Source organism: Physella acuta, unplaced genomic scaffold (genome assembly GCF_028476545.2).
Source record: "Physella acuta isolate Inbredline_101_S28 unplaced genomic scaffold, ASM2847654v3 ptg000373l, whole genome shotgun sequence".
Taxonomy (NCBI): domain Eukaryota; kingdom Metazoa; phylum Mollusca; class Gastropoda; family Physidae; genus Physella; species Physella acuta.
In genome coordinates, this window is record NW_026731892.1 from 668,813 (window position 1) to 696,812 (window position 28,000).

The window sequence follows — 28,000 nt, forward strand, 5'->3', positions numbered from 1 at the left end:
AGTTTCTTCCAGGCATCTCTTCGGGGGGGCGAAGCCCCCCCCCGAAAATTTTTTACCGCCCCCCCCGAACGAAATGAAATTTATATAATTTATATAGAAAATATATACTTTTAACAGTGTCCGCCCCCCCGAAGAAAGTCTACCGCCCCCCCGAACATTTCGAGTGCCCCCCCGGAGAAAAAAGTCTGGAAGAAACACTGCTCTAGATGAACCAGTCAATCTATACGTAAAAACAATTTGTGCAACTGGTGTTAATCGTAGGTTATAGAGTTTCTATCAGGCATTTCTCTGCCCCCATCCATTTCGAGCCCCCCCCCCCCTGTGTGCAATACAAAAGAAAGCTTAATTTATAAACAAAATATATACTTTATTCAGCTGACACCCCCTTACTTACTTGGATGATCAAACTGAATTCCGTTTTTTCGACCAGTATTCAAGGCTTTTATTTACTTTTATAAATTGTTGCCTCAAATGCAAAAAGTCCTCTAAAAACTAAATTATCTAACACTTTTAAAATTGTATTTTAATTTATATTGTTTTTTTTTAAAATATGCATTGGTATTCTTTTTGAAATTAAAACAAGTTAATTAAAAAGTCTAGTGACATTTAAGCGCAATTTCCTAATGTTATCTAAAAATAGCTCTGTCGTAGCGTAAATCAATAGCAGGGTTAGTAAAAACCATTGGTTAGAGTTACATGACTAAAAACCATTGCGCGCCTAGCTACTGAACGTGATGACGCAGCCATTGAACGTGATGGCGCAGCTGTTGAACGTGATGACGCGTGTGGTGTGGTTGGATAAAAATGCCTACTAATTCGGTCCAAATTTTAATTAATTCAAAAAATGTTTTATGACCGAACGAAAGGATATTTTTGAAAACTTTCTTCGGCAATATTGTTCTAAATTATAGCAGGAATCGATTGGTACATGTTTCAAGTCGCTAAGTGGTCTGGTTGCCGAGATATGGGCCAAAAACTGCATTTTTTCGAGTTTTTTTTGGCTTTTCCGGGAAATCCATGAAAGAAACCCGGAATTTTTATGGCCTATGTTCATCATCGTAACTTGCTTAACATAATTGCTTTTGGAACTAGTCCTCAATATTGCTTCGTTGAGGAGGAGATACGACTTAAAGCTGCGGACACACATTCATCCATTCATCCATCCAGAAATGACGGGTTAATAAACGCAATTCTCCAGAATGGAAATTGCGCTTAAAAAAAAAGGTCTTCTTAAAGACACGTTGATAGGGCATTTTCACTATTGTTTGAGCCTTCGTATTTTTTCATGACCACGTGACCACCACATGAGGCAACCACGAGCCATGTTAGATGGTTACACGAGACAACCACGAACCATGTTTATAGATGGTTACATGAGACAACCACGAACCACGTTTATAGAAGGTTACATTTGCGATAAAGCCTATGATGTCATGCACCCAAGTAGGGCCTAAATAAATAAGCTGCTTATCTCACGGTCAGACACAAAACTGCTAGGGTTGGTGGGCAGTGTTCCCTCTAAGAAGCGCGGTTGCGCGGCCGCGCAGTAGTTTTGAGCTGCCGCGCAGTAATTTTGTAAAATAAATATATCCTTGTATAAGATTTTTAGAACAGCGCGCACAGAAAATACAAGTTGCACACAAACTTGTCCCCCTTAGAGGGAACATTGTTGGTGGGGGCGATAAGTTAGTCTACAGGAAGACTAGCTGGCCTAGGCTAAAACAAGGGAGGTGGGATGATTAGGTATGACAGTGTACATAAGGGATAGGTTTTGTGATAAGCTGTCAATTCATATGGGGGGTGGGGGGCTATAACGTGGACATGTCTGTTGTAATAACTTGTTGTTTCAGATACAATTTCCTTACACGGTGTTTCCCATTGACTTAACTTTGATTTAGAAAACCCTAAATCCGGCAACGCTTATAGTGTGGTAACCTCCCAGAAATAGAAGTTACGATTCATGACCCTAACCTCCCAGAAATAGAAGGTAGATATCATGACTGTAGTATAAACTAATAAACTCCCCAGAAATACCAGGTAGAATTCATGAATGACAGCCGAAGTGTATCCGAAAGTTTTCTCATTGCTCAATGAATCGTCCCTCACGCCCAATCTAAGAACAGGAAACGGCTTAGAGAGACAACACGTAAACATGAGGTTTTCTTTTAACGGCCAAGAAAACAAGGACGTCTGACTTGTGCGTATCAAGGGGATTCTACCAGGATACTATGGACATTGGGGGAGGGGGGGGGGGGGGGGAGGGGAGGACGTGACACCTCCGTACATGTTGAAATACGGGCTGCTGGAGCTTACACGCTAGTCATAACATCAACATTAGTCACGCTTAGCGTTAGTCACACTCTACCTGTCCTGTCGATCTAATTTTAGGCGAGAACTTTTTTAGTCTGACCTTGGGCGGACTACGGCCAAGACGCCGACATATCTTTGTGGGTTATCGAGGTGTTTAGGGAAGGTCTGATTGCGTGGACAAATGCATGTTAATGAACGTCATGCTCCTTTGTTTGAATTTCCCACAATCTTGGCTACACAATGTGTGTGTGTGTGAGAGTGATCAGCTCTGGTGGGGTGGACATTGCTATCCTACCTGTGTGTGTGTGTGAGTGTGATCAGCTCTGGTGGGGTGGACATTGCTATCCTACCTGTGTGTGTGTGTGAGTGATCAGCTCTGGTGGGGTGGACATTGCTATCCTACCTGTGTGTGTGTGTGTGTGTGAGTGATCAGCTCTGGTGGGGTGGACATTGCTATCCTACCTGTGTGTGTGTGTGTGTGTGATCAGCTCTGGTGGGGTGGACATTGCTATCCTACCTGTGTGTGTGTGTGAGTGATCAGCTCTGGTGGGGTGGACATTGCTATCCTACCTGTGTGTGTGTGTGAGTGATCAGCTCTGGTGGGGTGGACATTGCTATCCTATCGTTTTAATGTTGGTACCTTCTGGTAACACTCTTTCTTCTCCTTAATCCCCCCATCTCATAACCCATTCAACTGGGCCCAATATAATAACTGTCAGCAGAACTTCCGCGTCCCGTCATCATCCCAAGCTCTTCCAATCGCTATGCTGTGAATCACGTTTGGTCTTCCATTCTTTTTGTTTCGCATAGCATAGACAATTTATATAGTTTCTCACTATTTCTTTGGTCGTGCTGTTTCTTCAATATACGATTTAGCTTTTAGAACTGTATCTGGCATTAAGACATACATCTTTTATTTTTAAATATTTTAATGTATTCTTCTAAAGTCTCTGTCTGTGACTGTAGTGTTGGCTATCTTTTCCCCGATAAATACATTACTCCACTTTTGTTAGTTGGCTGTTTCCTACCCTAGTACTAATAGGGTAGGAGTAGGTTTAATAATGCAGGTCATGTCATAGTTTACTTGGAACCCTCCGCACTAGGTTAGGAGGTTTTAGGCTATTCCCCGACGTCAGATAGCCACAGTCTATTTACCTCTTTGTTAGGCCGATGGTCTGATTTAAACCGCGAAAAACATCTCTGGCCAATTGGACCAAACGGGGAATTCCCGCATTTTCCCACATTGGTAGGGAAGAGGGCGGTGCACGATAAAAACAACATTCGTTATTGATTTTGTTTAACTTATGCCATGGGAGAGGGGGTGATAATAAGTGTAACTATCTCGCAAAAAATTATCTGACAACGTCCAACATAGGCTATGAAAACCTGGTTAATCGTCTTGTGCTTGAGGTAGACAGGCTCCAGATATGTAACTAAACAGAGTGTTGATGGGCCGGCTAGCTGACTTTCTAAAACCACTTGACAAAATAAGCTACGATTTATAGCAGTTTGGGCTAGCTGGCTTTCTAAAACCACTTGACGAAATAAGCTACCAGTTATAGCAGCATGATAAAATAATACAGGTTTATGACGCGGCATGATAAACTCATACAGGTTTATGACACGACATGATAAACTCATACAGGTTTATGACGCAGCATGATAAACTAATATAGGTTCATGATGCGGCATGATAAACTAATACAGGTTCATGACGCGGCATGATAAACTAATACAGGTTTATGATGAGGTACGGTAATCTCTTACAGGTTTATGACGCGGCATGATAAACTCATACAGGTTCATGACACGGCTTGATAAACTAATACAGGTTTATGACGCAGCATGATAAACTAATACAGGTTTATGACGCGGCATGATAAACTAATACAGGTTTATGATGCGGCATGATAAACTAATACAGGTTTATGACGTGGCATGATAAAATAATACAGGTTTATGACGCGGCATGATAAACTAATACAGGTTTATGACGCGGCATGATAAACTAATACAGGTTTATGACGTGGCATGATAAAATAATACAGGTTTATGACACAGCATGATAAACTAATACAGGTTTATGATGCAGCATGATAAACTAATACAGGTTTATGACGCAGCATGATAAACTAATACAGGTTTATGACTCAGCATGATAAACTAATACAGGTTTATGACGTGGCATGATAAAATAATACAGGTTTATGACACGGCATGATAAACTAATACAGGTTTATGACGCGGCATGATAAACTAATACAGGTTTATGACCTGGCATGATAAAATAATACAGGTTTATGACACAGCATGATAAACTAATACAGGTTTATGATGCAGCATGATAAACTAATACAGGTTTATGACGTGGCATGATAAAATAATACAGGTTTATGACACAGCATGATAAACTAATACAGGTTTATGATGCAGCATGATAAACTAATACAGGTTTATGACGTGGCATGATAAAATAATACAGGTTTATGACGCAGCATGATAAACTAATACAGGTTTATGACGCAGCATGATAAACTAATACAGGTTTATGACGCGGCATGATAAACTCATACAGGTTTATAACATGGCATGATAAACTAATACAGGTTTATGACGCGGCATGATAAACTCATACAGGTTTATAACATGGCATGATAAACTCATACAGGTTTATAACACAGCATGATAAACTAATACAGGTTTATGATGCAGCATGATAAACTAATAGAAGTTTATGACGCAGCATGATAAACTAATACAGGTTTATAACGCGGCATGATAAACTAATACAGGTTTATGACGCGGCATGATAAACTAATACAGGTTTATAACATGGCATGATAAACTAATAGAAGTTTATGGACAGAGCTACTGTAGGGACATGACACTCTTGTCAGAATGTAGGGTCAAAGGTCAGGTCAAACCACTGTACAGGAACAAACTTCAATAACCAATGTAAACCCTTTTTTTTTGTCGTCTAAATATCACTGCACTAATATTGTAGGCTAGAATACTCTCATCGTGGGGGTTTAATTTTGTGTGGTAAGAGAAGTCAGGCTAACACACTGACCACACTTTTCTCAATGTTTATTTATACTAACACAGCCCAGCCGAGAGGTGAAAGGTCAGAAAGCGGCACACTTTATAGAGGTATAATTACATTGCTTACACAAACCCAGCTTATTTACAGCTTCTGTTATAAGCATAACACATACTTTTTGCTCCTTCTTTTGAATTTTCTTTTTATATATTACAGAAAGTAGGCCTTGAAATAAGTGGGGTTTTATTACCTCCCCTTTATGTTTCTTATACAGTTAAACACATTTAAGGTTCATTATGGCACTCTGGTCAAGTGGTCAGCCAACCTTTTTTTTTTTAATGTCCTCAAATGTACACAAGGCTACATAAATGTTAGTAACTCCTCCCCTATACAAGATGCAACCTTTTTAATCAATGCACTAGATGCTGAGTTGTTTTAAACCAACTACTAGTTAGACATATTTTATGTCCCTTTTTTTTTGTTAAAGGACATTGTATTAAATGAATTATAATTACATTTTTCATAATTTGATAAAAATTAATTGATAAAATTAATAAAGTAATCTTTAATCAGAGTCAGTCAGAGTTTTTTTTTTCACTCCTAATAGTGCTTTCATTGATGTTATTGTTATTATTAATTGTTGCTTGTATCATCTTCAATACAGAAATTTAACATTAAGAAATTTTAATGATGCTCTCAACGTTAGAAAGGCAAGAACAAATTTTTGTTTAAATCAAGGGACATAACCAAAATAATAGAAACAAGATTCCCTGCTATGTATGTCTCTTTGCAGTCATATTAATCAAAATATTGACAAAATTCTATACAAGTTCCTTTTGTGATTTAAAAATAAAATAATGATTAGACACATTCAAACATTGTTTACTTAAATAATTCCACCTTGATGACTCACCATGTTGAATATTTCCCTACATTAAACCTACTGTTCTCAAACTCTCAGTAAATGCATCTTGTTTTTTTTACCAAGTTACGTACACACCTCTTACCTCTTATAGGAAGTTAGTCTTTGGTACTCATATAATAATGACACGATATAAACTTTGACCAAAATGTAAACTTTATGAAGATTTGTTTTACATTGCTGTTGCCACAATGATCATTGATGATATGTTCCAGTCAGATCAGCAACCCCTCATGTTGCAGCTAGGTCACCCACCCCTCATTTTCCATCACCCACCCCTCATGTTCTATCACCCACCTCTCATGTTCCAGTCAGATCACCCACCCCTCAGACCTTTGTGTGTTAGTATTTTTAAATAATTTAGACATTACAAGTGGATTAAAGTAATATCCTTTCTAGCACCAAGTAAGATACAAGTATAAATAGCATATACTTTACCACTTTTACACCAGTATAAAAAGCCTGTCCCCATACTTGATATACTTTGCCACTTTACACAACAAAATTTATCACGCATGCCACATTTAATTGCCTAATTCTGTATATAACAATTTGATATGAAATGATTCAAATATAGTTTTACTCAGAGAAATCTAAACATCTACAACACTGATTGTAATCATCACATATTTGACTGAATATTGCTCTGTGACTGTTCGCTGTTTAGTTGGCATGCTTGATATTCTATTTTACAATAAAACCACACATCTCTCAGATGAGGTTCTCAAACCTTTGTTTTAACTAGCCGTCAGCTCTAACATAATTTATCTTATCAATTTTTTAAAGGAGTAGCTCATTTTATTTTGTCTGAAGCTAATTTTTTTTCTTTTATTAGACTGCATTCATTATAGCTTATGGAATCAGAAACTAAACCTTTCAATCTTTTCATATATTTTTTTTTTAGGTTTTTAGTGCCAAAAAATGATACCTTTTTATTTCATTTTTTTTCTATAAAAATTGTTATTCAAATGTTTTCAAGATTTGTTACATTTATATAAAGACTGAATTTTTTTTTAACCAAAACTTAAAAGTAAAATACACTAACTTAGGTAAGTGTGTGATGATAAGCATTTGACAAAAATAATTGTAGTTGTGTTAAAATTATATTTTATGTCAAATTTTAAAATTTGATTCCTTATATGATTAATTTAAAGTTATTTATTATCTGTAAGACTTTATATTGCTTTTTTTACACTAAGACTAGGTGATGATAACACACACAAAACATTAAAACATTTGAGATAAAATTCATCAATGTTAATTGTGATTTTTTTATTTTTCTCATATTTTATTTGTTTTAATATTTTTCTTATTTTTTTATTTTTATAGTTGCTGGCCTTTGATGTGAATGGACTTTCAGATTCTCCTGCACCGTATGACCCGTCAACATTGTTTAACATTGATAAGCCTAAACTACCTCAGTCTGCACTCACTGTAACACTTGATTCCATTCAGGTAAATACACTTGCTCCATTGTCTTAAACTTCAGGTAAATACACTAGCTACATTGTCTTAAACTTCAGGTAAATACCCTAGCTACATTGTCTTAAACTTCAGGTAAATACCCTAGCTACATTGTCTTAAACTTCAGGTAAATACACTAGCTACATTGTCTTAAACTTCAGGTAAATACACTAGCTCCATTGTCTTAAACTTCAGGTAAATACACTAGCTACATTGTCTTAAACTTCAGGTAAATACACTAGCTACATTGTCTTAAACTTCAGGTAAATACACTAGCTCCATTGTCTTAAACTTCAGGTAAATATTGTCTCCTTAGTTTTTGTTACATTGTAAGAGAGAAAAAAATGTTTTCTCAAGCATTAAGTCATTGTATATGAGACATTGCCTCCTGGCATAGTTTTCTTTTGTTAGCCTAAAACCAACAAGAACCTGCATGTTCTTTGTAGGTTCTTGTATTATCAGAAACTTTACATCTTTGGGGATGTATACATTGTAAAGATACATAAAGATTATTTTAATTTGTGTTGTTTTATTTTGTACAGACAAAAAGACACCAAAGAGAGAGCCCAGGGATTCGGCTGATGTTTGATTTCAATAAAATGGCATCAGAAGTGGATGTGACCATCATTGACAGACTGACTAACCTGATTCACTACGACAACAGAAAGGGAAGCGCTACCAATGTAGGAACTCACTTAATGGACACCAATGGCCATGTTGGGGTTTGTACCTACCATTGTTTGGTTGACCTACATGAATGATCAGAATTTTTTAAAATTATCAATTTCATAAATATTTTTGTTTAAATTATATTGTTGTTTTATATATATATCAAAGAATTATATGTGTTTTCTAAATTTTTTAAAAATTTTCTCACTTTTTAAAAATACATTTTTATTTTTTATTAAAGATATTTGGTTGGTGTTGATTTTTTGTAAACAATTCTTATTTAAAGCTATAGGATTGAAAGTGAAACAAATATCTATGTAATGTAACTGTTGAACTAATTTTAGATTGATGATGCAATCAGAGATGAACAAGCTGGCAATAAGTTCAACTTAGAGATCAGAGCTAAGGCTGTACAGGCAACATTCAGAGTCAGGTTTGTACACAATGTATTGCTTGGTTTGTGTACAGGCAACATTCAGAGTCAGGTTGATACATATTGTATTTCATAGTTTGTGTACAGGCAACATTCAGAGTCAGGTTGGTACACATTGTATTTCTTGGTTTGTGTACAGGCAACATTCAGAGTGAGGTTGGTACACATTGTATTTCTTGGTTTGTGTACAGGCAACATTCAGAGTGAGGTTGGTACACATTGTATTTCATGGTTTGTGTACAGGCAACATTCAGAGTGAGGTTGGTACACATTGTATTTCATGGTTTGTGTACAGGCAATGGTCAGAGTCAGGTTGGTACACATTGTATTTCTTGGTTTGTGTACAGGCAATGGTCAGAGTCAGGTTGGTACATATTGTATTTCTTGGTTTGTGTACAGGCAACATTCAGAGTCAGGTTGGTACACATTGTATTTCTTGGTTTGTGTACAGGCAATGGTCAGAGTCAGGTTGGTACACATTGTATTTCATAGTTTGTGTACAGTCAACATTCAGAGTCAGGTTGGTACACATTGTATTTCATAGTTTGTGTACAGGCAACATTCAGAGTCAGGTTGGTACACATTGTATTTCTTGGTTTGTGTACAGGCAATGGTCAGAGTCAGGTTGGTACATATTGTATTTCTTAGTTTGTGTACAGGCAATGGTCAGAGTTAGGATTGCACAGATCAATGTAGGCTTGTATGTTACCAGTGACAGTATTAAATAAAATGATATTTTTGTGTATAGTAACTTATGTAAACACATGACCATTGCCAGATTTCCTGACCTATTAAACTAATGTAAACACATGACCATTGCCAGATTTCCTGTCCCTGACCTATTAAACTAATGTAAACACATGACCATTGCCAGATTTCCTGTCCCTGACCTATTAAACTAATGTAAACACATGACCATTGCCAGATTTCCTGTCCCTGACCTATTAAACTAATGTAAACACATGACCATTGCCAGATTTCCTGACCTATTAAAATAATGTAAACACATGACCATTGCCAGATTTCCTGTCCCTGACCTATTAAACTAATGTAAACACATGACCATTGCCAGATTTCCTGACCTATTAAACTAATGTAAACACATGACCATTGCCAGATTTCCTGACCTATTAAAATAATGTAAACACATGACCATTGCCAGATTTCCTGACCTATTAAACTAATGTAAACACATGACCATTGCCAGATTTCCTGTCCCTGACTTGCGTGTGGACCGACCAACACACAGCAGAGAGTGGTGGAGAAGAAATCTTCATAAAGAAATTTTGCTGCTGGAAATGGAGTCACCTGATGCCAGCTCCAACTTAAAGCAGGACGAACCATTGCAGCTGGAGCTCCAGGTCTTTAAAATCAGTGGTAGGTTGACATTCAGGGGATGTGTCTTTGATAAACTATGAAGATCTGTAACTCTTTAAGTCAAGAGGCGTAACTCTACTAAAAACTGCATTAAAGCCTATTAAAAACTGCATGAACTTTTGTTTTTTTTAAAACTGATGTGGCTTGTAATCTACAAGTCCCTCTAGTTTAACATGTTGTTATATGTTTTTACTGCGCATTGCGAAAAATGGCATCCTTTTTTAAATGAATAAAATCTGAAGATGTGACCTAAAACTACCAAATTAAGTTCTAAAAAAGGTTACTGTTTTGTGAAGGTTACTGTTTTGTGAAGGAAATAAAAACTAAGAAGAACCTTCAGATATCAAAACAGTGTGGCTGGCTGCACCTGTAGCAGTTCAACAAATAAACTGTACTGGTCATGTTATACTTTTACTTGACAGCTTATTTACAAGAGGATATCAACAAAGATCCCATTTTGTTTGGTGAAGTGACTGTAGATGACCCTAAAGCAACTCCTTATGAGGGAACCTTCAACTGGCCACGGTGAGACCTTTTAGGCCACTCTAAAGTTTCAATAACAAAGAATCTGAGAATCGTTAAGAATAAATGTTCTTGTTTTTTTTTTAATGTTTTTAATCTTGAATAGATCAAAACAGTTATATTTAAAGTACATATCTCAAAAAAATTATTCTTTACAATTCTTAAAGAAACATTAGTTATAATTTGTCAAGGAATAATTTGTAATGTTTTCTTATTGATACACAAAATGTAATGAAAGTCTTTTGTTTAACTGCTCAATTGTGTGTCAATGAACTCTCCCGGTCAGAATTGTCATCAATGTCAGCCACAAGGCCAACTCTGTGCTAGAAGCTGAGGAGGAATCTGATGCGTCTGCTACCAGCATGGACAACTACATGGAGCCTGGCCTGCTAAAGAAAGAATCTGGGCCATTCAGTAAAAAGAAAAGTCTTTATGCCAGGGATGATTTGTCTTTCAATGAGAGTGTTCCAGTTAATGATGAGGTAAGGGTTTATGTTAATGGTGAGGTAGGGTGGGGTTTATGTTAATGGTGAGGTAGGGTGGGGGTTTATGTTAATTGTGAGGTAGGGTGGGGGTTTATGTTAATTGTGAGGTAGGGTGGGGGTTTATGTTAATGGTGAGGTAGGGTGGGGTTTATGTTAATGGTGAGGTAGGGTGGGGGTTTATGTTAATGGTGAGGTAGGGTGGGGGTTTATGTTAATGCTGAGGTAGGGTGGGGGTTTATGTTAATGCTGAGGTAGGGTGGGGGTTTATGTTAATGGTGAGGTAGGGTGGGGGTTTATGTTAATGGTGAGGTAGGGTGGGGGTTTATGTTAATGGTGAGGTAGGGTGGGGGTTTATGTTAATGATGAGGTAGGGTGGGGGTTTATGTTAATGGTGAGGTAGGGTGGGGGTTTATGTTAATGGTGAGGTAGGGTGGGGGTTTATGTTAATGGTGAGGTAGGGTGGGGTTTATGTTAATGTTGAGGTAGGGTGGGGGTTTATGTTAATGCTGAGGTAGGGTGGGGGTTTATGTTAATGGTGAGGTAGGGTGGGGGTTTATGTTAATGGTGAGGTAGGGTGGGGTTTATGTTAATGGTGAGGTAGGGTGGGGGTTTATGTTAATGGTGAGGTAGGGTGGGGGTTTATGTTAATGGTGAGGTAGGGTGGGGTTTATGTTAATGGTGAGGTAGGGTGGGGGTTTATGTTAATGGTGAGGTAGGGTGGGGGTTTATGTTAATGGTGAGGTAGGGTGGGGTTTATGTTAATGGTGAGGTAGGGTGGGGGTTTATGTTAATGGTGAGGTAGGGTGGGGGTTTATGTTAATGGTGAGGTAGGATGGGGATTTATGCTAATGGTGAGGTAGGGTGGGGGTTTATGTTAATGGTGAGGTTGGGTGGGGGTTTATGTTAATGGTGAGGTAGGGGTTTATGTTAATGGTGAGGTAGGGTGGGGGTTTATGTTAATGGTGAGGTAGGGTGGGGGTTTATGTTAATGGTGAGGTAGGGTGGGGGTTTATGTTAATGTTGAGGTTGGGTGGGGGTTTATGTTAATGGTGAGGTAGGGTGGGGGTTTATGTTAATGGTGAGGTAGGGTGGGGGTTTATGTTAATGGTGAGGTAGGGTGGGGGTTTATGTTAATGCTGAGGTAGGGTGGGGGTTTATGTTAATGGTGAGGTAGGGTGGGGGTTTATGTTAATGGTGAGGTAGGGTGGGGGTTTATGTTAATGCTGAGGTAGGGTGGGGGTTTATGTTAATGGTGAGGTTGGGGGTTAAATTAATGATTAGGTAAAGGGCTTAATTAATATTGAGTAAAGTATTTAAGTTAATTTTGAAGTTGAAGGTGTTATGTAAATGGTGAGCTTATGTTAATGGCGATGTAGGGGTGGATTAAGTTAATTATGAGGTAAAGGTTAAGTCAGTGGTTAGGTAAGGTGAGGTCAAGTTAATTGTGAGGTAGGAAAGTTTGGGTCAAAGATGAAGTCAGGGGAGGGGTTCATGCTAATGATGTGGTAAGGAGTGTTTAAGATACCTTGATGAGAAAACTTGTGTGACCTTGTGCAGATGGTGATGCCAGGAGACACAGCAGAACTGAGACAGTTCCGGGATGAATGTCTGGCCCGCACATGTTTGTCTGTTGACATCACTGTTCCATCTGTGACTGCATTTATACACAGTAGAGAGTTCCTTGAGCTGCTCTATAACAGGTGGGTAACAGTTGCTCTATAACAGGTGGGTAACAGTTGCTCTATAACAGGTGGGTAACAGTTGCTCTATAACAGGTGGGTAACAGTTGCTCTATAACAGGTGGGTAACAGTTGCTCTATAACAGGTGGGTAACAGTTGCTCTATAACAGGTGGGTAACAGCTTCTCTATAACAGGTGGGTAACAGTTGCTCTATAACAGGTGGGTAACAGTTGCTCTATAACAGGTGGGAAACAGTTGCTCTATAACAGGATGGGTAACCTGTGTACCAACCAGATGTTTGATAGTGTGTAGCACTAGAGAGATTAGCTGTGAACCCTATTTTCCTGGTTTATCCCCCAGATTCAACAATGACCTTCTGATGTGGGAGCCCCAGCCCCCCAGAACACATTCCTACATGAACACCATGATCCCCTCCAACACAAACCTGGGCGTCCTACACATGCTGCAGAACCAGGGGGGAGAAATGAGTGCAGGTTGCTCTCCCTTTTACAACTTATTGTTTCATTCATTTCATAATGCCCAGTTCTATGACTGGATTTACATTCAATCTTTTATTCTTGTGTCACTGACCAGATGATGAGGACCCGTCTGACTCAGATGATGATGGCTCTATGCACTACTCCATCCATGACCACAAGGCCAACAATAAAGCTACAAAAATTGTATCTCCCAAACTCCTCAACAAAATGTGTTTCTCACTGAGTATAGGCAATGGCAAACTGCTGGCTGTGATACCTCATGTTGTAAGTCCTAGTCTCAGCCTTGTCTGATTTCTGTGATGTTGTTTATTGGCTGTGTTGTTGGTTGTGATGGATGTTGTCTATTGGCTGTGTTGTTGGTTGTGATGTTGTAAGTCCTAGTCTCAGCCTTGTTTGATTTCTATGATGTGGTTTATTGGCTGTGTTGTTGGTTGTGATGTTGTAAGTCCTAGTCTCAGCCTTGTCTGATTTCTGTGCTGTTGTCTACATGTGCAAGATGAAATATTTGTTGTTTTTCTTTTACCCTAGGACATGGAATCTAATCCTGACTTGCACGGAGAAGTGTTGATAACACTAAAGGATGGATTACTTTTTTCTGTCAATGAACATGGTGGTGACCCTGACCTTAAGTATTTGTGTTTGCAGACTAACAGGGCCCAACTTTACCATAATGGTAGGAACCATACATTTGTTTTTTTGTTAATTACTTTTGTATTCTACATATGTAATTTCATTTACTTTTGCTACTTAATTGAGAAGCTAAAAACTAAACTGTTAAAAATGTTGTGATTCAGTTTAATAAAGTTAAAAACAAATTTTTCCCCCAGCTCACGTGACCCTACCTGTAAAACCTGGATCACTTGACCTGATCAGGGACAAAATACCTGACCACCTCAAGTCTAAAATTTACCGCTCTGATCGATGGGTGTCAGATAAATCTCAAGGTCGTGCAGGGTGGGGTGCTGATAGCCCAGACATGGTTACTTTGGTCGTCAAAACAAAGATGGACACTCTGAACAATGTCAAGGTTATCCTATTGTTTGTGCTAGCATCTGACTTTTTACACATCTTACCCTATGATACTTAGACTGACACTACTTAGATTATATGTACAATATTTGATTTCTTTAAGCTGCCCCTTACAGCTTATAACTACCAACTACCTTTTTTCGTTCGCAGTTTAGTAAGCATTTTAATTTATTATTTTTTAACTTTATTTTAAGAAAACAGTTTCAATTAACTTCTTTTGTTTTTCTTTATAATGCTACTAAATTTAAACTATGATATATTCAAACAGACATGACCCAATATGTCAAATATTTATTTTACTTTGTGTTTTGTATTTTAGAACTTTACACTGGCCTTAAGAGTAGATGGAGCCACACTTCGCCATGAAATGCACAGAACAGGTGAAAGCTGGATCTCACAGGTAAATTGTCTTTAAAACCTCCACCTGTACCTGCCTAACATCACAGGTAAATTGTCTTCAAAACCTCCTCCACCTGTACCTGCCTAACATCACAGGTAAATTGTCTTTAAAACCTCCTCCACCTGTACCTGCCTAACATCACAGGTAAAGTGTCTTTAAAACCTCCTCCACCTGTACCTGCCTAACATCACAGGTAAATTGTCTTTAAAACCTCCTCCACCTGTACCTGCCTAACATCACAGGTAAAGTGTCTTTAAAACCTCCTCCACCTGTACCTGCCTAACATCACAGGTAAAGTGTCTTTAAAACCCCCCTCACATCTACCTGCCTAACATCACAGGTAAAGTGTCTTTAAAACCTCCTCCACCTGTACCTGCCTAACATCACAGGTAAATTGCCTTTAAAACCTCCTCCACCTGTACCTGCCTAACATCACAGGTAAAGTGTCTTTAAAACCTCCTCCACCTGTACCTGCCTAACATCACAGGTAAAGTGTCTTTAAAACCTCCACCTGTACCTGCCTAACATCACAGGTAAAGTGTCTTTAAAACCTCCACCTGTACCTGCCTAACATCACAGGTAAAGTGTCTTTAAAACCCCCCTCACATCTACCTGCCCATCATGAGCCATGGTTCACCTGGACTGTGCCTGAATTTGGCCCAAACTTTCTTTCTTCCAGCTGATTGACCTGTTTGATCTGAAAGATTTAAACTTTCTTTCTTCCAGCTGATTGACCTGTTTGATCTGAAAGATTTCCCAATCTTGGGCTACACAATGCCTAAAGTGATGACAGAGATTCACCTTCAAATAGATCATTGTTGTGTGGACTATAGGTACTTTGACTTTGTTGAAAGATAATTGTTCACTTTTTGTTACTATGTTTAGTTGTTTGATCACTAATGGCTCTACTAGTTCCCCTTATAAAAAACACTAGTTTTTGTTATTTTTCTCCATTACTTCCCCTTAGGCCATTGAACCTCTCAGTATGGACATTCCTCACTGTGGAACACTTCAGCATTTGCAGTAACATAATAGCTGAGTCAGCATTCTCGCAGATCAGGCTTCTATTGGACGACTCAGCTTTGTTTATTTCTAAAAGATGTAACAGAGAAGTGAATTTGCTCAGAGGTAACTTGTTTAGTTTTTAAAATTTATACCAAGAACTATTTCAAACTCTTTTGCTTTGTAAAAGTAATTTCAACTGGTTAAATTTTATTTTTAGATTATGTATGTGTGGCTGAAGTAGATCAGTTCAAAATTTGGCTGCAGTTTTGTTATGACAAATCAGGGAAGCAGGTTTGTGCTGTTTGTTTATTTCTCTTAAAAAACTCAAATAAAAAAAAATATTCAAATTACCCTGCATGTGACACCCTTTGAGTAAAGTAAACAAACTAAATGTTGTGCAGAGAACTCCCAAGTCAGACCTGAGGTTTATGGTGAATGAGCTGAACCTGCACACATGTGCTGACTCTACCACAGCCCTGCTGGAGCTCATACAGTACATTGTCAATGATGGGGACATGGTGGAGAAAAATGATCAAGGGGACGTCACTCCAACTGCAACAGAGGAAGCTCCTCAGTTTATATCTGTAAGTGCTTTTTAGTGTCCACAAATTGCAGGTTTGCTTCAGAGCTACTTTAATTAAATGGATGAGTTCTTTTAGATGGTGTTAATTAGATTAATGTCTGCTGCAGGATGAAGATCATGGAGACAGTAAAATACCATCACCTGTGTTGCCATCAATAACACCAGAACAGGAAGCATCTGTCAAGTCTGCCCTTGAGGATGCTATGATTGATTGCCCAGAACCAATTAGTAAGTTCCAAAATTTAGTTTCATTTATTTGGCAAAACTGTCATTTAGTTATTTTTATATTTTAAAATATCTTAATTTTAAAAATATAATTTCTATACATCTTTATTACATAAGATACTGATAAAGTGCTTTGACTGAATAAAAAGTCCTTTCTATTTCCCTACAACAGAGCACAAGCCAACCCCAACAAAGCACAGTCAAGGGCAGATGACTCGGGTGTTTTTCCAATGTGATAACCCAAAACAAGTTTCTCTGCTGACAAATGAGTTTGAGAACGCCATGCACATAACAGTATCAGACAGCTCTGATTCCAACACGCCTGATGAAGATGGGGGCATGGGGGACACAGAGGATTTTGAGATTGTTGATTGTAATTTTAGGGAAGTCACAGTAAGTTCATAATTATGGGGGGTGGGGGTTAATTTTATAAGTAATTTAAATGTCAAAAATAACTTCCTTAGATTTTATCAGTAAATTTTTTGTCTTTATTATATAGATAATTAAAATATGTAAATTGAAATATAAAATCATCAATGATTACCATCACCAGAATATAAAAGGAAGCCATGAGGTTCATTTGTTGACACAGCAACCAATAGAAGTGAATGAAAACTTCATTAGAAAACCCACAAGCAGCTATGACCACTTGAAGGCCCCTGATAGGTTCCCTGAGCCAGAATACCAGTACACACTGAGGGAGATGTCTGTGGTCTGGCACATCTATGGTGGCAGTGATTTTTCTCCCCCACGGCGGGGATCAAGTAGTGGTAAGATTTTATTTGAAACATTTTTGATCAAGTCAAATTGTGCTGCAGAAAAATGTTTTTAGCCAAAAATGTATTTTGCTAGCAGGAGTATTTCAATTTTTCCCACGTTTTCTTTAACTTGCTTTCTCTGTTTGTTTATTTGTCTTTCCAATCAAATCTTGCGATCGAAATTTCTGGCACTTCCCAGTTAGCTAGCGCGCTGAAATTTTCAGGGAAGCTTTCTTTTGGATGACCATAGAATATGCAATTGTTATTATTACTAAATTGATCAATGGAAACATTTTATTGAGCATTTTAGACCGCTATATAATCTATATATATAATTCTCCTCTGCGAGCCATTAGAAAAAAAACCAGCGACGCGTAGCTCGCGCGCAGTGAAGCGAACGATTCCAAGACGCGACAGGCTTAGGGGCAGATAATTTAGTTTGAACCGACTTAAAACTTACAGGAGGTAGGCCAGTTTGGGGGAGACGATATGGTCGAGTGGTTGGGCACACGATTGCTATCCCACTCGACACGGGTTCAAATCTATGTGTTCTAGTCAGTAACGTATTCACACAACGTGTTTTTTACGAGTTGTCTTTTTACGAGTTGTCTTTTTACGAGTTGTCTTCGTTTACCCAAAAAAAGTGAAAAGATAAAATCGATAGCAAGATTTTAATGCAAACAAACAGACAAAGACTAAAAAGTAGAAAATAATAATCATTAAAAAAGTTTTAAAAAACCCACGTTTTCTGATTGAACTAAAAAGTAGAAAATAAACGCTATACATCACAATAATGCAAGCGATCACTCTACTATAAGCGATCAAAAACGTGGGGCGCCGTGATTTTCTTACAGTTTCTAATACTGTTGACTCTCTACAAGCTCCCTAATAAAAGTCAATAGTATTATCTAATCAATAGTAATATAACTTTTACTTCGGCGCCCCACGTTTTTCATCGCTTATAGTAGAGTGATCGCTTGCATTATTGTGATGTATAGCGTTTATTTTCTACTTTTTAGTTCAATCAGAAAACGTGGGTTTTTTTAAACTTTTTTAATGATTATTATTTAAATTTTAAACTTTTGAGATCAAACTTTTTAATGACAATTATTTTCAAGTGATAGTAAAAACTTTTGTACATTTTTTTACAAGCTTTTATTTAACTCACTTCCTCGTCAGTCTGTCTAGACGGAAACGCAGGAGTGAAAATTCGGACAGTTCTACTTGACCGATACGATTCACACTTGGCACGTGGGTCAAGACATGAAGACAATGCAATCTGAAACTAAATTTGACTTAATTGGATGCCTAATTAATTTTTTATGAATTAATAAAAATTTGGACCGAATTAGTAGGCATGTCTAGCCAACCACACCACACGCGTCATCACCTTCAATAGCTGCACCATCACGTAATGGCTGCGTTCAAAAACCATTGCGCGCCTACTGAACGTGATGTGCAGTAGGCGCACAATGGTTTTTAGTCATGTATCTATTAAAAATAAAACATGTAAAGTACTGAAAAAAAAAATTCATAAAAAACGTTTTAATAACAAGCTTTTATGTAACAATGCACTAAAAAGTAGAAAATAAATTATAGACTACTATTTAAATAACTATAAAGAAAAGCGTGGGTGTCTTCCTTCACATTAGTAAAGGTATCCAACAGATACTAAAGTGACCCACGCTTTTCTTTATAGTTATTTAAATAGTAGTCTATAATTTATTTTCTACTTTTTAGTGCATTGTTACATAAAAGCTTGTTATTAAAACGTTTTTTATGAATTTTTTTTGTTTTTCTTTGCAGAACGTCCAAATTTAGCCAGAGGACTTCAGAGGTAAATAGATCACAGGCAGACATTTTTTGCTGCTTAAATTTGTTTTGGTAATGAAATAAGAGACAGTGTATGTTATTTGTAAATCATAAAATGTCCACAAATTTTTTCCAGTAGTCCCAGAGACCAGAGAAAATTTGATGGTTCAGGTAGAACTAGGAGGCACAGCTGGCGACACAGGGGGGGAGACTGGAGGGACTTCAATATACTCATGGAGCTTGAGTTAAATAAGGTCTGACACTGTTTCTAAAAGCTTGTCACTGCTAGAATGTCTAGTTAGTTTTTTGAAGTTCTAATATGACATTGTTTCTAACAACAGATTAGGTTCAGGTACGATGTCTACCCCAGCAATACCAAACAGGCCTCACGATTTAAGTTACTGGTGAATAGCTTTGAGGTTCGAGATCGGATCAAATCTTCAGAGGTCAACAAATTCCTGGTCAAGCTTGTTGATAAGGAACACCCTGAACAATCATCTGCCTATATGGTTAGTTTCTTACAGCAGACATGTGTTTAGCTGATATGTGCTTTAGATCTACTTTTATTGGTTATTTTATTCAAAGCTAAACTTCAACATAAACTATATAAACTTTACATTTTAGCAGTTTTTTTTTTTTAATTAAAAAAAATCTGTTTTAAAATATAATGAAATTGTAATGCTATAAATAATTCATTCATCAAAATCATGTAGCTGCCAAATATTTAAAATACACTCTCATTTTTTTCTTTTGACAGCTCATGTTTTCTGGAGTTTTTACTAGACCAGAGTACCTGCCTAGCAGAACTGAATGTGAGGTCAAGGCCTTCTGTCTACCAATCAAACTTAATATTGATCAGGCATGTTTTGTTTATACTTTAGCTTTTAATTATTTAGTGTTTACTCATTAAACTACAATTCCACTTACAAATTTGTACACACTTTTACCTCCGTAGGTTTCTCTGAATTTCTTGTGGAAGTTTGTATCCCAAGTATCAGACCCTGACACTGCCAAGTCTGATGTTGGCAGTGTTGGTGGGAGATCGTCTCCCCTTGGAGGTCACTCTTCACCTTCCAGCTCCAGCCCCCGTAACTCTGTTTCCAATCTAGACCCAATCATGCGCATCGGCATACCATCTACCAATGAGTCCAGCTTGGATGAAACAGAGTTGTTAATGAAGTTTGAAGACTACAGTAATCAGCAAAGCTTATACTTACAGGTAAATTGCATTAAAGTAATTGTGTTATTTAATCAATTTTTCTTTATTTGACTTCAAATTTTTTAAACTACCAAGTAAAACATAAATTACTCTAATAAAGATTTTCTTTTACTTCAGGCAAGACTAAATGAGAATGACAACTTGGAGCTTCCCCATGAAGACCTGCCAGTGTTCATCAAGTATACAACTTTTACTTTCTTGGTTTAGTACAGTGTACATAGCTTTCTATTTACATTGATACTATTTAAAATTTTCTTTTCCATTGTTTTAGGTCTTTCATTTTAATATCAGACATCACAATAAAACTTGACTACCGCGGCAAAAGATGTGACATGGATAGTGTAAGTCTCACATTTTGAAAGATTTGTACGTTCAGTTATGCTTTTTAAAATACTTGGTTTGCATTAGAAATTAATATCAGTAATAATGTATGCATTGTATAAATTGATATTCTCTATACAAAACTGTATCAACATGTTTCAAACAGGGAGTGGTTGGAATGATGCTGGGTGTGGCTTCATTGACTGGATCTGTTGTCAAGCTGAAACGTATCAACTGTCAGAAAGGGTTGGTATAGTTTGCCATCATTCAGCTTAGTTGAATTTACTTTACAATATCATAATGTATTGATTCTTGTGTTAATGCTCAAAGAAGAAGGAAAAAAAAATGTCAGTAAACATTGGTTGGACATTGGTATAAACTTCATCTTTCAGACAGTTATAAACTATTTGATAAATCCTGGAACATAAATAATCCCACTAGTTACTTTGTTTAACTTGGAATAGTAAATATTTAAACTTAAATCAAGAAGAGTTCTAGTGTCCTGTGTTATTTTAAAAACAGAATTCTGGGCTGGGATAAGCTGTTGATGTATGCCTATAATGAGTGGTTGACTGACATAAAGACCAACCAGATTCACTCCATCCTAAAAGGTGTTGGCAGCTTGTCCATTGTGTTCCAGATTGGTAAGTAAAACATGTTCTCTGCTCCCATCTGCTAGTTTGGAAAAATTCATTTTAAAAGCCATGTGTTGGGATAGGACACAGATTCACTTCAAGTGAACAAGTATTTAGTATTGTATGACTAATTAATTTCACTTTTCATATTTGCTTGCTTCAAGTTTCAGTCATTTTATCAAACAAAATATAAGTGGTATGTGTATCCATGTGGTAAAATGTTAATGTATAAATATATTTAGATCATAACAAAGAGATGCATCTTATTTCTTGTATAGTACAAGGTGTGACAGACCTGATACGTTTACCCATTGAGCAATATCAGAAGGATCGGAGAATTATACGAGGATTACAGAGGGGAGCTAACTCCTTTACACTGAACACGGTCATGGCAATTCTGGAACTCACCAACAAAGTTGTTGGATCAATTCAAGTAATTTTATTTTATTTGTTTAGGGAAGTGTGAGACTCAATAAACTTGTGCAAAATAGATGGGCTTGATTTGATTTATTTTTGTTTTATTCAGGCTATTTTATGGTCAGTCATTTTATGTTGATCAATTCCTTAGTACTGTGCAGAGTTGGGGTATGATATGATGTCACCAGGGCCGAGTGTAAGGAGGCGTAAGATGTTGAAACAGCGACGCCAGCCACGGACAACAGCAGAAGGGGCCAAAGCTGCTTTTGCTTTGGTGACTGAGGTAAGAACATGTGATCTGTGAAGGTCACCAAGTTATATGTTGAGCTGGGTCTACTAACTATGAAAGTGGATCTTAACTTAAAGATAGAGTCAAATACACTATCAGTATCAATAAAAGTGTAACATCTAACTGAATGTCCTGTTGAGTCTAAATATGTTATCTTGATGATCTAATTCTATTTAAAAATTAGCTGACACCTCATACACTTCTATGTTCTCTTGATGATCTATGTCTATCCACATACTCTTCCGCAGGGTGTCAGAGAATCAGCTTCCAATCTATCTGCCATTGTCAGTGAAGAAAGTGCCCACAAAGGTTATGTTGGTGCTGTTGGCGGTGCCCTGAGGAATGCCACCCCTGAATGCCTGTTCAAGCCATTAGCTCTGCTGGCAGAGGCAGGAACCAACATAGTACAGGGAGTCAGAAACGAGGTGGATCCAAGTAAAATGAAGGAGGAGGAGGATCGCTGGAAGTAGATTCAAAGCACCTACTGGGTTTTGAATTGTTTTTAAGCACTGCTAGTTAAAATAATTAATAAATAATCAAAGAATTCATTCAATAATACAAAAAGACAGTTGTAAATAAATTATGAATTATCATCTGTGTTTCTATTTGGATTGAGGAATTTAATAAATGAATTTTACAACTAAAAATCAGTAAACATCAGAATTACATATTGTCTGCTTGTAAAATCATTAAAAACCCTTAATTATCTTCTTATCTCTTTAGTTGATTATAGTTTTAAACGACCACATTATCAAAATTCCTTGCAAAGTAATATTTCCAATTGTATTTTGTTTTTAACATAATTTTACTTCAGGTTTTAAATTTAATATGTAAAAACGTAAATCCATTTTGATACATCAGAATTATGTTGTGGTCTAGTTTGTTTTGTTCCTTTTAACAATGTATATTTTTAGTGTGCTTGTTATAGTCAGTTGTTGATTAACTACAAATTCTGATATCAATGAACACTTGTTTTCAAATTGTAGCAGTAAGCATTTTTTTAATCCTTAAGTTCATTCAATTATTGTTGGTAAATTTGCAATGAAATACCATCAAAACCTGCATATATAAAATGTATTTTTATCCAAGTATATTCTTATGTAAAAATAGAATTGCAGCACTTGTATAATTTTGTCATTGACTTAGAGCTGTACTTGATTAATTTGTTCATGAATGTCATCTAAATGTTAAAAGTCACTTGGTTGGTTCTTAAAATATCTGAAATACTTTTTTATGGTATGTACACTGAAGTCAACACAGCTTGAGATTTATAATGTCAGATAAATATTATGTGTATTATAAATGTGTACATATTATTGAAATTTTATTTTTTGTGATTGTTTGTGTAATTTTTAAGCTGTATTGCATTTTATTCATGATTATACTGTAGGATTTGACTTTGTGTCAATTTTTTGGTTCATTTTGTTAAACCAAGGTAAGATGAATTTTGGTATTTATCAGATTCGTCAGCTAATTTTGTGACAAACGTGTTTGAAAAAAAAAGGGATGTGATATGTTTTCAGCTAAATTTTGCTGTTCAGATTGTGCAGTTAATATTTTGCCTGTGTTTGATTTAAATATATTCTGGTGTGCTATGGTCAAAGAAAGCTTTGTAGCATTTAAAATAATATTCAAACTACAAAAAGTTAATTATAGGTAATCCTGAAATTCTTTGGACTTGATATTCTAAATAAACCATACTACTATTTTTTTTAAAAATAGATATTTACGATGATTTATTTTATTTATATATTTTCTTTTCTGTATCTTACAAATAATACAGTTTAAATGCAGTTTTATTAGAAGTGAAATATTCTCTCAGATTTAATTTGTGATATTATATTCATAAAGAAAGAAACCGGTGCCTCAATCTAGCCAAAAATACATTAGGTAAAAGATGACAAAAATGGATTAGTAATAAATAATTGTTAGCAGTTGTTTTTAACTGTCTGTAAATAATCCGTTGGTTTTGATCAGTTTTATTGACTTTTGCCTTTGGTTGATTGAGATAATTTTTTTAACTTTGAAAACAATTTTATTTTCATGTTTTTTTAGTGAATGTTTGTTATTATAGATACTCAAAATAGTTGTTTCTAACAAAAGCACAGCATAACCAACATTCACTTAGTACAATGCCCAATTGTATCTTACTAGATCACCTGAAATTGTTTTAAAAGGTAATGTACTTCTGCTAAATGTCCTCAAGTTCAAGGCTCTCATCATGTGTAATCATTATGAAATTGATGAATTACTTGAAATGTAAACTAAATAACTCAAGATATTATTTATCCATTTTTGTTTAAATCACATTTTTTATTTTGTTAAAATAATGCATAAACTTTTCTTTTTCAATTCTCTTTATGTCTAGTCAGATATTCAACATTTACACACAGAATGGTAACTATATTAACATTAGCATCTGCTTACTTTATGGTTGTGTTTTAACTCCAAGGTAAATACATATTTAAAAAAAAACACCACCTTGGGAATGGAAAAAAACATGGCTTATAATCTAAGCTATTTGTATTTACTAATGGAATTGTGAGTGGCTGAAACCTTTGTTTAGAAATGACTGTTATGTTATGAAAACATACTTTCTTTAATCATATAGTGCCACTGGTATAGTTGACTTTTAGTGACAGTTCATGACTAGTTTGCTGTATCTTGTTTGTTTACATTTCAGTTCAACTTTTGGATGAAATCAATGCTGAAATTATGATCTGTTCAAGTAAAATTTCTAGCACAATCTCTGCTCTGCTGTACAATATTTTAATGCTATAAACAATTTGATGTCCATCAAATTGAGATCACATTTATGTATGTGTGTGAAATTTCAACTTTAGAAGTTCTGGTTTTATCATTTTGTTTTAATCTTGCAATAACAATGTGACAATAATTGTCAAGACAATTTTGTGTTTTGTGTCAGGGACATGAGCTGTCAAAGATGATTTTTGTACATGCATTAACAATATCATTCATGTCAGTTGGATGTAAGTGTGAATCTTTATTTTTTGAAAGACTAGCTTGGGTAGATGTTGTGTGCTAAAATGTCTGCTAATTGTAATGGTTAAACAGAATGCCTCATTACTTCCTTCTCTATCTTATCAGCTATTTGTGATTGTGTCTGCTCTACTCAATAAAAAAACATTTAGCAAAACAAATTTAAAATAATTCACCTATATTATCTTACACAATTTGTTTTATGTGGGGTTGCTTATAACAAAATCAAAATGTTGAGGGGGGTCAAAATAAATGGGATTATTCATTACAATTTTGTATGAACAAATGTTTTTAAAAAAATAGCCTAAAATTGCATTTTAAAAAGTAAAACAGGAATTATTGGTTTTACTTTTAATCTCCTTCAGTTTAAACACTTGTACACATAAATGAATTTAAAAAATTAACCAGGAAAATAAAGTAAATAATCATACATTTAAATTTTTTTTTAAACCATCAACATTTTTAGGATAGCTATTTTTAATTTTCCTTTCAACAGTCACTGTTAAATAATTAATACCAAATGCAGAAAGTTAATAATTGAAATGAGTTATATAATTAATAATTCATGATGTATTCTTAAGATTCCCACATAACATTGTCATTCAGTTTTTATATAGAAACATTTAAGCTCTTAAGATAAGATAAAAATCTCCTATTTCAACTAAGAATCCTAAGATGAAATGATTGAGCCATCAGTGAGCCAGGTATCAACATAGAGAGTCCACACCCCACCACCAGTGGCCAGGTATCACCAGAGGGAGTCCACACCCCAGCCCAAATCTTTGTACATGTTGTACCTGCTGGCAGGTTTGACCCACTTGTCTGTGGTCTCCACTATACTGTTCCCAGCCTTCCAGCCAATCAACTGAGCATGAGTCTGAGGCATCAATGACTTTGGCTTTTGACTGAATAAAAAAAAGGATTGGTTTCTCTACTATGTTTCAGTCACCCGATGTAACTTAAACTGTACATGTAAATAAAACTGTTGGTGAAAGACTAACCTTTGAGTTGCGGAGAGAGGCCACAAATGAGCAAAGTCTGCAGCAGTGACTCGCACTGTTGATGAGGGTAAAGGCTTAAGTCTACCCTGGTCCAGCTTCAAATTCATCTGAAATAGGAGATGAGTTTTAAGAGAAAATGTCATAGCCACCATAAGTTCTGATACATTTCTTTTTGATTAAGGTTTGCTAAGTGACAGAAAGTGGAAACCCTCACAATAATTTTTTTACTAGTAGATTTATAAAATTTATGAAGAAGTAACTTTTAACATTTTAGTAGCCTACGGCCCTTGACAAATATAGTTTAGTAGAATATACAGCTACATAGATATTATCTCATTTTACCGTATTGTCTTTCTTTGTCTAAAATTTAGCTGAAAATTGCTTTTTTTCCAGCTATAAATGGAATATTTTTAGTGCATTTTCCACAATCACTTACTTCATGATAAATGGGCATGATAAAACCACACCTGTTTGGCCATATTTTATAACGTATTGTGTTTTCTTTGTTGATCATCTCTTTCCTAGAATAAAATTTCATGGATTAGGCCCACAACACAAAAATGTTAGGAAATATGACTGCATCCAACATTAGGCCCACAAAACTGCATCCAACATAAGGCCCATAACATAACTGCATCCAACATAAGGCCCACAAAACTGCATCCAACATAAGGCCCATAACATAACTGCATCCAACATTAGGCCCACAAAACTGCATCCAACATAAGGCCCATAACATAACTGCATCCAACATAAGGCCCACAAAACTGCATCCAACATAAGGCCCATAACATAACTGCATCCAACATAAGGCCCACAAAACTCCATCCAACATTAGGCCCACAACACAAAACTGCATCCAACATAAGGCCCACAAAACTGCATCCAACATTAGGCCCACAAAGAGATGTCTGGAAGATTCTCTGATTTCAACCAGGCTCACTGACTTTCTCTCAAAATATTTCAACCATTCTCCCTATATACTATATTTCTCTCACGACATTTCATCCACGTTCATTGTTAATATATTTCTCGAATCTTAAGATTTCATTATGCTCCATGTATGCTATGCAACCCACCCTCGTAAGAAATAGAAAAAATACATTACATAGCGCCCCCCTTCCCCTGTTGGCCTTGTGGTTTTCTTAATTCTATCTTTAGTAGTCTAGACTGAATAGATCTATCTATAGCAGTGGCGTAGGCAGGGGGGGTTAGGGGGGTCATAACCCCCCAATAGACCCCTCGGTATATATAAAAAGTATGAGGGGGGGGGTGCAAATCGAAAGTTTGAAGGGGGGGGGTGCAAATCGAAAGTTTGAGGGGGGGGTGCAAATCGAAAGTTTGTCCCCGGGTAAAAATTGGAACCCCCCCCTTGAGACGATCCTGGCTACGCCACTGATCTATAGTCTATAGTAATCTATACCTTTGCTACTACGGGTAACGCTATCAGGGCAGTGTACGAAAATTAAATGTGATACGGTCCCGCCAAGGGACGTAACATGTCTAGGGGAAGGAATCACCTGATTATTATTATTTTTTTTTTTAGACTGTAGGGCCTACCTAATGTTTTACAAAATAGGCCTATTCAACGACACTTTCTCATTATTAAATGATAGACTCACGTAGACCATAGCTTTCTAGAAAGGCTACACACTACACATCTTTTAAGTACGGACAGCCTTTCTAATGTTGACGATAGGCTAACAGTTTCACTAACAGATCTATATCTAGGACCTAATTAATATATCAAGATATAACCTATTGCCAGTATAAAGAAAAGAACTCACGAAAATCTCATCTTTGCAACATAATTGATGTATTCTTTATCTTGGCCAGCGTCGGTCGCCATTCCGTAGGTTCCACGATTTCTAAACTTGATACTAGATCTAGAATCTACTTGAAA

The 28,000-nt window shown here is 36.3% G+C and overlaps 2 protein-coding genes across 3 annotated transcripts in view; one reads left to right on the top strand and one right to left on the bottom strand.

Moving 5' to 3' along the window:
- Positions 1-24,444, top strand: part of LOC131941781 (autophagy-related protein 2 homolog A) — a 40,105-nt gene extending 15,661 nt beyond the window's left edge. The window contains exons 3-34 of the mRNA XM_059301285.1: positions 5,416-5,460; positions 7,602-7,727; positions 8,279-8,458; positions 8,750-8,838; positions 10,046-10,215; positions 10,638-10,740; positions 11,024-11,219; positions 12,780-12,922; positions 13,264-13,397; positions 13,498-13,667; positions 13,932-14,076; positions 14,231-14,430; positions 14,752-14,832; positions 15,559-15,665; positions 15,800-15,960; positions 16,055-16,128; positions 16,239-16,421; positions 16,528-16,648; positions 16,818-17,038; positions 17,199-17,415; positions 19,210-19,240; positions 19,352-19,469; positions 19,557-19,724; positions 19,973-20,074; positions 20,171-20,434; positions 20,552-20,613; positions 20,706-20,775; positions 20,922-21,001; positions 21,278-21,399; positions 21,669-21,823; positions 21,959-22,090; positions 22,345-24,444. Coding sequence (XP_059157268.1) covers positions 5,416-5,460; positions 7,602-7,727; positions 8,279-8,458; positions 8,750-8,838; positions 10,046-10,215; positions 10,638-10,740; positions 11,024-11,219; positions 12,780-12,922; positions 13,264-13,397; positions 13,498-13,667; positions 13,932-14,076; positions 14,231-14,430; positions 14,752-14,832; positions 15,559-15,665; positions 15,800-15,960; positions 16,055-16,128; positions 16,239-16,421; positions 16,528-16,648; positions 16,818-17,038; positions 17,199-17,415; positions 19,210-19,240; positions 19,352-19,469; positions 19,557-19,724; positions 19,973-20,074; positions 20,171-20,434; positions 20,552-20,613; positions 20,706-20,775; positions 20,922-21,001; positions 21,278-21,399; positions 21,669-21,823; positions 21,959-22,090; positions 22,345-22,566 — 4,392 coding nt within the window. The 3' untranslated portion in view covers positions 22,567-24,444. The remainder of the gene's footprint in view (positions 1-5,415; positions 5,461-7,601; positions 7,728-8,278; positions 8,459-8,749; positions 8,839-10,045; positions 10,216-10,637; positions 10,741-11,023; positions 11,220-12,779; positions 12,923-13,263; positions 13,398-13,497; positions 13,668-13,931; positions 14,077-14,230; positions 14,431-14,751; positions 14,833-15,558; positions 15,666-15,799; positions 15,961-16,054; positions 16,129-16,238; positions 16,422-16,527; positions 16,649-16,817; positions 17,039-17,198; positions 17,416-19,209; positions 19,241-19,351; positions 19,470-19,556; positions 19,725-19,972; positions 20,075-20,170; positions 20,435-20,551; positions 20,614-20,705; positions 20,776-20,921; positions 21,002-21,277; positions 21,400-21,668; positions 21,824-21,958; positions 22,091-22,344) is intronic.
- A 121-nt stretch (positions 24,445-24,565) lies between these two features.
- LOC131941808 (uncharacterized) lies at positions 24,566-28,000 on the bottom strand. 2 transcript variants are annotated; one of them, XM_059301347.1, is made up of 5 exons: positions 27,885-28,000; positions 26,534-26,618; positions 26,098-26,204; positions 25,842-26,001; positions 24,566-25,800 (listed from the first exon to the last, which is right to left on the bottom strand). In XM_059301347.1, the coding sequence occupies exons 1-4, from the start codon at positions 27,944-27,946 to the stop codon at positions 25,845-25,847; spliced, it is 411 nt and encodes a 136-aa protein (XP_059157330.1). In that variant the 5' UTR covers positions 27,947-28,000; the 3' UTR covers positions 24,566-25,800; positions 25,842-25,844. The 2 variants fall into 2 exon arrangements, with proteins under 2 accessions (XP_059157330.1, XP_059157329.1); XM_059301346.1 differs by having other exon boundaries at positions 24,566-26,001.